General features: G+C 38.0%; 1 protein-coding gene across 2 annotated transcripts in view; it reads right to left on the reverse strand.

Moving 5' to 3' along the window:
- Nucleotides 1-12,404, reverse strand: part of LOC5578608 (FAS-associated factor 1) — a 30,931-nt gene that overhangs the window by 11,234 nt on the left and 7,293 nt on the right. Inside the window, exons 3-12 of one of the 2 annotated variants that reach the window (XM_021842246.1) lie at nucleotides 7,880-7,948; nucleotides 7,553-7,814; nucleotides 7,426-7,464; nucleotides 7,017-7,243; nucleotides 6,854-6,957; nucleotides 6,445-6,789; nucleotides 6,113-6,234; nucleotides 5,900-6,045; nucleotides 5,677-5,831; nucleotides 5,478-5,614 (exon numbers count right to left, since the gene is read on the reverse strand). In XM_021842246.1, coding sequence (XP_021697938.1) covers nucleotides 5,478-5,614; nucleotides 5,677-5,831; nucleotides 5,900-6,045; nucleotides 6,113-6,234; nucleotides 6,445-6,789; nucleotides 6,854-6,957; nucleotides 7,017-7,243; nucleotides 7,426-7,464; nucleotides 7,553-7,814; nucleotides 7,880-7,948 — 1,606 coding nt within the window. The remainder of the gene's footprint in view (nucleotides 1-5,477; nucleotides 5,615-5,676; nucleotides 5,832-5,899; nucleotides 6,046-6,112; nucleotides 6,235-6,444; nucleotides 6,790-6,853; nucleotides 6,958-7,016; nucleotides 7,244-7,425; nucleotides 7,465-7,552; nucleotides 7,815-7,879; nucleotides 7,949-12,404) is intronic. The other variant, XM_021842247.1, reaches the window with a different exon arrangement.

Genomic DNA, 12,404 nt, shown 5'->3' on the forward strand with positions numbered 1-12,404 from the left:
CATAAATTTTCAAGATTCTTGCACCAATCGATTGCAAATCTTTCTACGAATCTACTCAAATAATAAAAACTATTGATTTTCATGACTAAACTATTGAAAAATTGGTAAATATCGAGGCATGTCTTATGTTTTATAGAAAAGCACATTTTTCTTGCTGTTATAAGGTTTTGACGTTTTGAAGTTTACATGTGCCGTAATTTCGGGTGAAATTCTCGCATACTCTGAGATAACGCCCTAAAAGCCATTGGTAGCCACCTGTGTAGCTCGTTGTTCCCGAGCAAAAGAATGAATAAGCATCCAAACCAACATCACGGGCAGGTAGATAAGGATCCTTTCTTCCCCATAACGTTGTTAAATAGCAATAAAATCCATTCAAATGCTCAGAAACAACGAGCTACACAGGTGGCTACCAATGGCTTTTAAGGCGAGATCAGAAGTTATGCGAGAATTGATCATTTTTCATGGTTTTTCTTGTCTGTTTTCAATCATGTTGAAAATGCCAAACAACTGAATACAAGTACGACGGTCAGCCTCTTTGGCTCATGTGCCAAAATTTTATAACAAATGTGGGTTTAGTGCTAGAAATCATCCCTTAAATAGAAAATCGGGGAATCCCATTTCGGGGTGAAATTGATCACTTGTCAATGCGATTATTGTTATTTTTTGAAACGACTCTACATAATGAATATGAGCTCCCTGAATTCGAATATGCTTGCAAAATGCCTAAAAATGCAATGTGTAAAGAAATAATGAATAGTTAATTTCAAGAATTGTGATAAAATCGCCTAGCTGTAGGCAATATCTTAAGGAAAAACCTGATATCTAACAGAAATTTAATTATTTCAACCGTATGAGCTAATTGGTACCAGCTTAGAAGATGAAATCGGGCTCGGGGATATATATTAAGCATCCTTACAAACTTTACTTACTTTGAATAATTCCGTTGTCGTCGTCGCTACCTACATGCAAATGCATGCTAGAGCGATCAGAGTATCAATTTGTCAAACAAAGAGCTAAAACTAATCAGCAACAACTAACTAGAAAACTAATCAACCAAAATTATAATTGATAAATAAATAAATTAATTAATCAATTAATAGTTATAGATGAAGTGTCTCTGGTTGTAACTCTTTTACATCGAATGACCCGTTTTGTTTGAAATTGTGCTGCAATTCAATTTAAGCGCGTTCTCCACGGATACGACGAGTCAATTGGATGTCCTTCGGTATGATGCTGACACGCATGGCGTGGATCGCGCACATGTTTGTAGTCTTAAACAAACCGATCAGATAGGCCATTCGCTTCCTGCAGGATCATGACGGCCGAGCTCTGGAATCGCAGATTTGTCTCTACATTTCCCCTAATACCACTACGAAGCAGAAAAAGTTCTTCATGGTGCGGAACTTCTTCGAGTATCAAAAGGAACTTTAACATCGATTTGAGCAAAGAGGAGAACATGGAGCTCGCGGACTTCATGGAGAAGTACCTCAACCTCAAACTGGATTCGTAAACTACTAAAGCAACCAATCTTAGTGGATCATGCGTGGACCTAACGTTCGACCGGAATATTTGTTTGGGAAGCAAGAGTTACCGCTCATGCTTATTCTTCCATCGACCGAGTCTATCGGTGTTGAAGTGTTAACCGAACCAAACTTACACCACAGATTTTCTGTGCTAACACACAATGTCCACAATAGGTCAGAATTGACATGCAACAAATAATATGAAAATTGATTGGATTTTTATCAGTAGAAATCTATCATAAGTTTGTGCCGGTCTCAAGCCAGGAAATAGATGAAGCTAACGTTATCCAACGTCAACTTGGCGGTTATATCTCGGAAACAACCTCTTACTTTTTCATTTACTTATGATTTTACTAATTATTATTTATTATAGAGGTTTTAACTAGTGTCATTCGCCTCTGAATTTTACTTATGAGCTGTACATTAATTACTATAATTTTAAATATTTCACGCATCAAAAAAAAATAATGATTTTGGCTCGCCCCATCCCACTCTTTTACTGTATCAGGGCTGGTAGCGACTGAGTGTTTCAAAAATACAAACTTTAATACAGACTTCCGAGATAAAAAAAAAACAATAAGAGATCGAACAGAAATTAAAAAAAAAATTGACCAAGAAAATAAAAATAAATTTAAAAAGATTTGGAGATAAAAGTTTTAAGAGGATCCGGTTAGACATTTTACAATGATTTTTTATTTCTGATTGAGATAATTTCAATGTTGGCATGGTTTGATTTTGGCATCACGAAACCATTTGATTTAGGCAACATTCCGTTCGATTTAGATAATAACCATTTCAAAATCAAACGGCTTTCCATTGTTTGCTTGATTTTGGTAATTATTATCAACATTTTTTTATTTAATTAAAACTAAGATTGTAGAATGACTTTGTCAATCAATCCACAATACACAATGTTAGAAAAATAGACCATGAAAAGACCGTTTGATTTTGGCAACAGAAAAATTTTAGAAGTGTTGCTAAAATCGAACGGACACGGTAATTCGCCAATTGTTGAACGGCTAAAACACACGCTAATTATTAAACCCGCCATAAGAAAAAAAAATATTACTACTTTATGTGCCTTGCTTAGAAGATTTTCTTCCTGCAATTTCATTTCAGAAACTAATTGAGGTATTTGAATAAAATATTTTTCAGATATTACTTCAAAGATTTCTTTAGGAATTCATTTATTGATTCTTTAACCCATATCGGCCCAGCGTCCTAAAAATAAGACAGAAGCCCCAGAATGCTGGGTATAGATAATACAGTATTTGTAGTGCCATTATCTTGGTAACGAAGAGGTTTAAGAGAACATTTTGTTCTGCAAAGCTGATCATTGAACTGCTGACTTTCACTTGGTTAATTCAGAATTCACTCACCAGGTGGCGTACAGACGGCAGCCAAGTAGCATGTGAAAGCAATATATGAAGTAAATTTTCGGCGTACAAATATTGGCTTCGCTTCTATTTCACTCCAGTGATGAGATGCAAAATTGTTGTCTTAGACAAACTTGAACAACTAATCAAGTCCTATTCGCCCACAGTTGCTATCCATCTCCCAACCGTACATCACGCGTTCGATTCTTTTGTGCTCTTTTTTCGCTTCAATCATGCCGGTGACGAGGAAGAATTGTATTGTGCTAGACACATCTGTTCTTCCAAAGCGACCCAGTATTGCCGATCTAAAGCAGTTTCTCGATGGTGAACTAAAGTTGGACATGACGTTAGTGAAGAGCATCCAAACTCATAACGTCAAGAATGTGGTTTATTTGATTGTGCATTGTGAAGAAGTAGCTGCCAGGATTGCTACAAATCATCACATGAAGCACTACATGTCTTGCGACGGGAAGCGAAAAACGATCCCATTGCCCATTTACATCGACAGTAGCGCTGTAGATGTCCGCCTTCATGATCTCCCGGAGGAGATCGACAACAACACTATCACCCGCCATATGCAGCAGTATGGTGAAGTGATTTCAATACGGAACGATGTCTGGAGAAGTTATTTTCCGGGCCTTAGCAACGGTATACGTGTGATACGAATGAAGCTGACTCAAGCCATCCCATCGTACATTACTATTTCCGAAGAAGTGACCTATGTTTCTCACTTCTCGCAATTGAAGACCTGCCGAAACTGTGGCCGTAAGGAGCATCCAAAACTAAGGTGCTCCGAAGCCGCCGCTCCTACATCATCAAACCCACAATCATTGCGTCCGATTAAACTAAACGAGCACCAAAACCAACCTGCACTTCTTGAGGAACAATGGCCATCTCTCTCCAAGCCGGAGACAATTGGTACAAACATCCCGAAAAAACAAACACACCACAAGCCGGAGCCAAAGCGTCAGCGTTCAATGGATTCGGACCAAGACACCGCAAGCAACCATATACCCAAGCGAGTAGCACCTCATGTATCATCAACTTCAAATGAAAGCGATAGCAGTGTAGTCGTTTCTGATGCCTCTCCTGTGCGGGCACGAAATGGGAGACGACGTGGTTCATTTTCGCACATCAATGACCCTGTTCTTCGTCAGCAATATATAGAAGAGGAAGCTCAGAGAATAGAAGAGTTATATAGGCAAGGTTATAGGATTTAATTATTATGTATTTAATTAAATTATTATGAATATCGGCTCCGTTATGCCTAGTGCGCTTGAGCCTATAAAATAAATAAATAAGAAAAAAAAAAGTCCTATTCGCCTGAAACCTTATTTGTTCGGGGAACACTTTCAAGATGGCGCTAGTGGGCTAAACTTGTATTTGCACATATCTCAGTCTAGTGATGAGATACAAAATTAGTATTTTCGACAAAGTAGTTGATCAACTATATGAGACTTGTTGCTTAAAACCTTATTAGTTTGGAAAACACTTCCGAGATGGCGCTAGTGGGCAAACATTTTATTTGTTTTTATCTTATGAGGAATCCCTAATAGAATTTATATAGTAATTTACAGCATTATTACCGGATTTCCTGAAATAATCTTCGGATGATTTTTGTAACAAATAGTGTCGATATACCAATAACCGCATAGCTAAGAACAAATATTCGTATAAAATCGAAAAATAACGCTAGCGTCATTATTTTTACATCATCTGAAAGCTTTTTATCTTGGTTTTGTGGGAAAAATATGAAAACTGAGAAAAAGCATATGTTTGCATTTATTATCGCTTGTGCCACTATAGGAATACATGTGCCTATAGTAGCACTATTTCTAATTTCTGTTTCTATAGTAGCACTAACATCACGACGTTGGCAAAATACTAATCAAAACCGTATTTTTACAAAGCTTTTATATTTTTCCTTCAAAATGTGGATCAAAAGCTTTCGTTTGATGTAAAAAAGTACTTAATTCATTAATTATTTCGTATAATAAAAAAATAGTTTCTCTCAGTAGTGCTACTATAGGAACAATAGGTTAACTATAGGCGCAAGGGAGCTCAAATTTTAAGCAAAACTAATTATTTCGATCATTTTTTGAACAAAATCAAGCTGTGTATCAATGGTACTTAGATAAATAGCTCCTGACCGTCATGTCAAAAAATATTTTGAAAAGATTCATAGCAAAACGGCCGTAAAAAGCCGCTAGTGCGACTATAGGGGACTGTCCACTAAGGAAACACTGACCCTAGTGGAAATAAAATTTGATGAATTTTTGAAAGAATCTACGTAAAATAGCTAAAAGGCATTTTTTAAATTATCGATCAGGTTTGGGCCGGAGGTTCTCCGATTTGTATGAAATTTTCACCAGAGGTAGAGCTCGTGGATACATGACCGCAGAGAATATGATTTAAACATAAACTATAGCTTGCTTACGTTGAACCAGCTTTGAATATGTTGCAGAGAAAACTAATATACCTACTTATTTGTTTCAATATATTGCACTCAGAATATCAAAATTTCGAATTTTTCAGTTATAGATTTGGAGGGAATGGGTTGAAACATCTGGATACTCACCATAAATCACCTGGAAAACTTCACACTGGCTACGATTTTTCGCTATCACAAGAATGGCTGGCAACCGGTCGGCAGGAATGTTTCGGACCGTTATCGAAGCGGTCATTCCAACGCAAGCCGATATTGATGACAGAAACCTAAAACATTGGAAAATGAGATAATTTCGAGGTAGAACGAAACATACAATGCGCAAACTTACATATTTTTATTGCTTTCGAATGTTAGATCCCACCCGTACAGCACAAAGTGATCCAACAACATTTGGATAATGCTCTCGCAGGCCAACAGTTGACCGCAGAAAACGTTCGTCAGAACACTGCCGTCGTGATGAAGGTAGATGGCCAACAACTTACGCTGTTACGTGGAAATAAATGTGTTTAACATTTGAACATTACTTAACCATTCCAAATATGGAAACTTACATCCCGAGCTGATGGACGGCACGCTTCTTTTAGTGCGTCTTCCAAGCTACCCTGGAAGAACATGGGATGCTGGGGTCCGTAACGTTCGACAAAGTTCTCCACAAATTGTATGCTGCCGATCGCTTCATCATCTACGTTATCGGGAACTAATTGGAAATGTTTGATCATTAGTGCGCTCAACGCATGTAATGAAGAATCATTGCAAAAACTTACTCAAATGCTTCAAGTGGCTGTTGATTGGCGTTTCTGTGAAAATATCGTCGTCGTTGTTGAAGTCCGAAGCGTCCTCAAACTCTTCGCTGCTCTCCGAATCAATTGTGATGGGCATGCTATCACTGAAAGATATTTCAAGGAAAGGAAGATATGCTTTACGGAGTTATCTATGTCCTAGAGTAAAAAATCTTGCACACAGCTTTTGATCTTCATTGAAGCAGATCATCCCTTCTTGTAGATTTGGCGTATGACTTTTTGAAGTAAGACCATGACCACAAGATTGTCACACAAGGACAGTACCCATTCCTCAGGAACTAAAAACTCTCACTCACCTGTTGTTGTACACGTTCCTACTGCTACTGCTGGTGCTGGCACTGGCAGTATTGGCCGCCGCGTTGTTGTTGTTTGTGATCTTGGCTCCCTCGTCTGCTCGCTTCAGCACCAGATTGTGCTCGCGTTCAACGCCGGACTCGGCCAGTGTCGTACTGTTGGTCACGTTGTTCGGCCAGCCGAACCACAACTGATGCCGCACCGGAATGTCCGTGATCGTGTAGACGTCGGTTTTGATCGACAGAATATTCTGATGGCCGGGGAATTTCAACTCGAGCAAGTTACCCTCCGGTTGGACGTTGATGTGCAGCGTGTAGTTTTGCCTATTTTGCGATGAGAGTGGATCGCTGAAATAAGGCCAGAGAAAATCAACATACTGAACTGCTTCAATCTGTAGTAATAAAAACTTACGCGTCACTCATGAAGCCTTCTCCGGTCAAGTCGGACAGGATCAGATTGACCTCTTTGCCTATGTTGAGCGACTTGAGCACCGTCGATGAATTTTGTAAATCTTTCTACAATTGACCGGCACAGGTTATATTGATTTAACATAAGTTATATTTATGAGTCCTACCTGTTTACCCGGTTCCCATCCCTTCAATGCCTGTCGACATACCGGAACGGCAGTCTTTTCGCAAATTTTGGCTTTCAACTCGCCGACCGTAGCCGTGTTCGGAACGGTGATCTTGTGCACATCGTTGTTGAAGTGAATCCTAAAAACTACGTCATGCGGCGTTACGTCCAAATAGTTGAGCGCACTGCGAAAGTCGTTGCTGCTGCTAGACCGTGATGTTGATGCTCCTGTAAGAAGCGACGAATAGTATTAAAAACTGACCTTTAAGTTATCCCGGAGCAAGCAATAATATGTCTATAATCTATATAGAAGTGACAGAATGAATTAATGGATGGGTTTTTATTATCGAAACACAAGAAACATAACAAACAGGTACAATGAATGCTTTCGAAAACAACATCGTCTGTACCTGGTTCAATTAGTCCGAAAGGATCGTCGAAGAAAAAATCTGTGTATATATACGGCAAAATATGCAACAGTTATATTAATTTTCGCATAATTTTCCATCGCAAGCACCAGAACGGTTCCGGACTTACCCATGTCCAAATTGCGACTGTGGCTAGACCCAGCACTGCTTCCCGCCGTTCCTCCGGCCGAACTCTTGACGGGTGATGACGGAGCCGTCATCAGCTCTTCGACGTTTGCTGTGGCTTCCATACTGTTCAAATTGTTGGAATAACTTGCGAAAGCTCCTCCCCCACTGCCGATGTTACTTCCGCCACCTCCACCGCTACCACTGCCACCGGCGGACGATCTCTGTTCCTGGGGATCCTGTGGCAGTACCCGATGGACAGCGGACTACAATCATTGAATCAGAAGAAGTTGATTTCTAAGGATCCACGAATAAGCTGTAGTTTACTTACCAGTAGATCCCAATTACATTCATCTAAGTGGTATATAGCCTCCGCGACATCTTCAATAGCGGTTATACTCTAGAACAATAGAAAAAACATATTAGAAAAAACAAACTATTGCGAGCGCAATGTTATTTAAAAAACATATCAATGAGCATGAGTACAATTTATGGTTGCTACTCCATGATTGACCAGAACAATCGAGATCCAGTAAATAGGCTTGGTATCATTCTGAACATGCACAAATCTAGAGCTCAATGAAGGCACTGGTCAATGGTCATTCCCTACGGTAAACGAGGAAAGAAAGGAATGTTAGGCAGACAACCAGGCCTGACTAGCGTCGGAGACATCCTCTGCATCTTCACTGTTGTCACTGATATGGGGTTTTGTGTTAGTCAATTGTCAGTCATTTGTCAAATGCAGAGGAAATCATCCTAGGAGCTTTAAATTTTATGTCATAAGTGATTACTATCTCGGAGATGGGAATCGATCCCAGGTCCACGGCGTGAAAGGCGTGTGTTCTGATGCCTACACTAGGTCCATCCCCATCTCTGTGTCTTAAAATTTACAAAAAAATGAGCAAAAATCTATTTTATTTTATTTGTAAGTAATGTGTTAAAATTACGCATATGGCGTATTGGTCAAGAAGAGACGTTTCACTATATGCAATATGTTTGAAATAGGATCCTGAAATGTTTAATGAAATCTTGTTTTTATTAAATAACACGAAAGAGCATGTTACTGCAACTAGGGGTACCGGGGGCAGTATGAACACCCGGGGCAGAATGGACACTAAAATGTCTGGAAACTCCTCAGTCACCCAATACTTTAATTTTACATGTCGAAATGAACTTCTAGTCAAAATTTCAGTCAATTTGGAATAAATTTAGGTGTGCTTCAAACCAAGTATGTGTTTTTGGGCTATTTTTAAGCTTTAAAAAATCATAACTACCGAAAGCAACACCAAAACTTACCGGAAATACCTTCTTCTTCTTCTTTCTGGCGTTACGTCCCATCGGAGACAGAGCCTGCTTCTCAGCTTAGTGTTCTTATGAGCACTTCCACAGTTATTAACTGAGAGCTTTCTTTGCCAATTGACCATTTTTGCATTCGTATATCGTGTGGCAGGCACGAAGATACTCTATGCCCAGGGAAGTCCAGAAAATTTCCAACCCGAAAAGATCCTCGACCGGTGGGATTCGAACCCACGACCCTTAGCTTGGTCTTGCTGAATAGCTGCGCGTTTACCGCTACGGCTATCTAGGCCCTAGAAATACCTCTACACAGTAGTTTATCCAATTCTACGAACTTTTGTCGAACACGGTTTTATGATTGGAGCAAGTTTTAACATAGTTTGATTGAGGTTTGTGTCTCGAGGTTCTTGAAAATCTCTTGACCAGGGTTTAAAGAAATAATGTCAATGTGTATTTTCTATATCATATATATTGAGAAAACTGTGATTTCTGGGTACTGTGGCGAACAAATCTGGATCAAACAATGTTAAAACTCAATTTAATCTTATTAGCGCCTTCGACAAACTTTAACAGAATAAAATTAGCTTTCAAATAGTGCTATTAAGTGGTTTTGATTTCATACATGCCAGTTATGATTTTTCAAACCTTGAAATAAGCCCAAAAACACATTTTTAACTTGAAACATGCTGTAATCTTTATCAAATGAGCTGAAAATTTGACCAGACGTTGTTCTTAGCATGAGAATTCAGAATACTGCTTGACCGGAAGATTTACAGAGATTTTTTCAAATATGAACAGGTCTAATGGACACCCCCTGTACCTTTACATATGCGAATAATTTTACACTTCAGATGCAAACAATATTTCAGTTGCCTGTCGAAAGAGTAAGTTGTCCACTAAAATTTCGGAAAATTTGTTTTAAACCAAAAAAAGGAGCATGATTTAATTGGGTTCAAAAATTATAACATTCACACCTCACAAAATAAGGTTTCAGAAGCAAATGACTGCAGTTGACCGAAAATGTAGCTCTTGACTGAGTCTTCAATTATTTATGCTAAATTCAAAAATATAGTAGATGCTACTTTGAGACACTGAAAAACTTATATGAAAATTTCCTATACTGTTGGGGCAATATGGACACCGGGTGACAAAGTAGAGCTGATACTTTAATGAGAAAGAAATGTAACTTCATACACAAAACTATCCAATAATATTTAGCGTACAATGCAATGATTATGATTTGGAACCACAAATCGGTTGAAAATCGTCAGTTCTGTATTAAAACTAATCTGGAGGCAATATTGAAAGCATCACCCCATGGGGGTGTCCACTTTGCCCCGCTAGTTTGGTGATGACTACCAAATATAAGCTTTTTTAAACCCCTTTTTGCAAACATTTTTTTTTTTCAAGATTGTGCAACAATGTTTAACAAATGCTTAAGAACTCTAAAAAGCATACGGCACATAAAATACTGTATAATATGCGTGTCTTTAAAGTCAAAATAGGAAAATTCTTTAGAGTGTCCATACTGCCCAGTGTTCTCCTACTTAAGCAATTTTTCCGCCCAAATTAACGGCTATATCACATTTATGGTGGTAAGCTCCATCGAAGTTAATACGCGATTGGCGTATTAACTTCGATGGAGCTTACCACCATTAAATATTAATTGAAAAATTGGGTCCTTAAATGAACCTTGACACTTTTGATCATGTTTGACGTTCGCTTAGTTGACAAAAACACTACAGTGGTTTTAGTTTTAACACTGGGGTTGTTCCTATCTGACATTTCGGAAGAGACACGGAAAACAAAATACAACCAAAATTTGAGTTTAACACAAGGGGTGTGACAGAATCTAAATAAAAAATTAAAAAAATATTTTTTGGACCTAAACATATGAAAAACATTTAAAAATTGAGTAAACATGTGATTTTGGCCTAAACTTAAGCGTTTGGCACTAAAATTGGGACAGGGCTTTAGGACCCTGTTGAGATGTTGCTAATCATCCTTGATACAATAAAAAGTTTGTTTGGACAAATCTGAAATGCAAAAGTTGAGATGCAGGCCATGTTAGGATGTAATTCTAAGAAAAAAAAGAAGAGGAAGCTTACTGTCTAGAAAGTGTTTGGTCCACCAAGAATGATTTCTCGCGTTCAGTATCATAAGGGCGTAACTGCAATGATCGATTTCTCTTCATCGATTTTCTCTTTAGCCAATTACTTAGCCGAACGACTGTTTTCGACTGCTATTTTCGATTCATTAGAAAGAACTCATTGTCCTTTATCATGTTGCTTCGTAAAATGTTACCAAAATCGATTAGACTTCGTGTAATAATCCAAAGAGAGAATCGATGAAGAGAAATCGATCACTGCAGATACGCCTGTATGATACTCAACGCGAGATTTCATTTCTATTTTAAAGCGTTTGGTGGGGTAATAAGAGCTCATGCCAGTCCAGGGGTCAGGGAAAGGTAATAGCCGTAATAGTCTTTGGACCACATGAGTACCTCGGAAAGGAAAGGGTTGGTTTTGGTAGGGCGTATAGGGAATTGGTAGAGTTTACTTATATGTGTATAGACAGTACGTGACAAAATAAAGTAGGTATTGACCTTTTTTTTCATACAAAATGGCCAAGTTTGGAGGCTAGGATCTCGGCCTCTAGGGCTCAGTATGATCTAAAATTTTCAGCGCAGCCTGAAAGTAACCTCAAATTTGCCAAGCTAGAAAACAAACTTTTAAGTTATCGCAAATTTACAATTTTGACAACATTGGAGATACTTAGAGCAATATGTTCTTTAGCAAAAATCTTCAATTTGATAAGACACACATGTTTCAGTACCGTCGATGGGGGTGACAATGGGTCTGGGGGGTGAGATTGGGTCAACATGGAAAAATATGATTTATGAAATATTTCAGCTAATAACGGTGATATTACTAAAATTAATAATTCATAAGTTAGGGAACATATTATTACACATAATTCATCACAATATACATTTTTAGAAATAGTTGTTTTTGTTTACTATATCAATAAACTGGCATGTTGAAATTAGATAAAATTTACAACATTAAATTTCTCCTGTGCAAAGTATCACGCATGTACTTTAACCTCTACCGTTATATTAGTAGAAGGTTGAAAGTCTTTTCATTACACTTCACACGTTTTTTCCGGAATCTATTTGATTTTTCAACAAAAAATTTCATTTTTTTCGGTACGGTGTCTAAAACATCAAAAATGGGGGTGAGATTGGGCCAAGCAAGAACGACAGTAAATGAAATTTCAAGTCCACTTTTTTGACATTTTACGGTGCCGGTAGTTCTCTTTTTCATTAAGATGTGTTTATTCTTTCTAAATACAGCATCTCTGAAACATCAAACTAGTCTACTTGAGGATTCCGTACATTGAATAACAATGCAACGCATTTTGACAACTTCTCAATCCAGCAACTGTGTTTCGTGCGCAGCAACATCGTAAAATTTTATCAAATGGATTGTTTTTTTTAATCAATTATCTATCAGTGTTTTCATATTATAGAAACATCTCCTGGAAGTACAAATGAGTTG

Source organism: Aedes aegypti, chromosome 2 (assembly GCF_002204515.2).
Source record: "Aedes aegypti strain LVP_AGWG chromosome 2, AaegL5.0 Primary Assembly, whole genome shotgun sequence".
In the NCBI taxonomy this organism is placed as follows: Eukaryota; Metazoa; Arthropoda; class Insecta; order Diptera; family Culicidae; genus Aedes; species Aedes aegypti.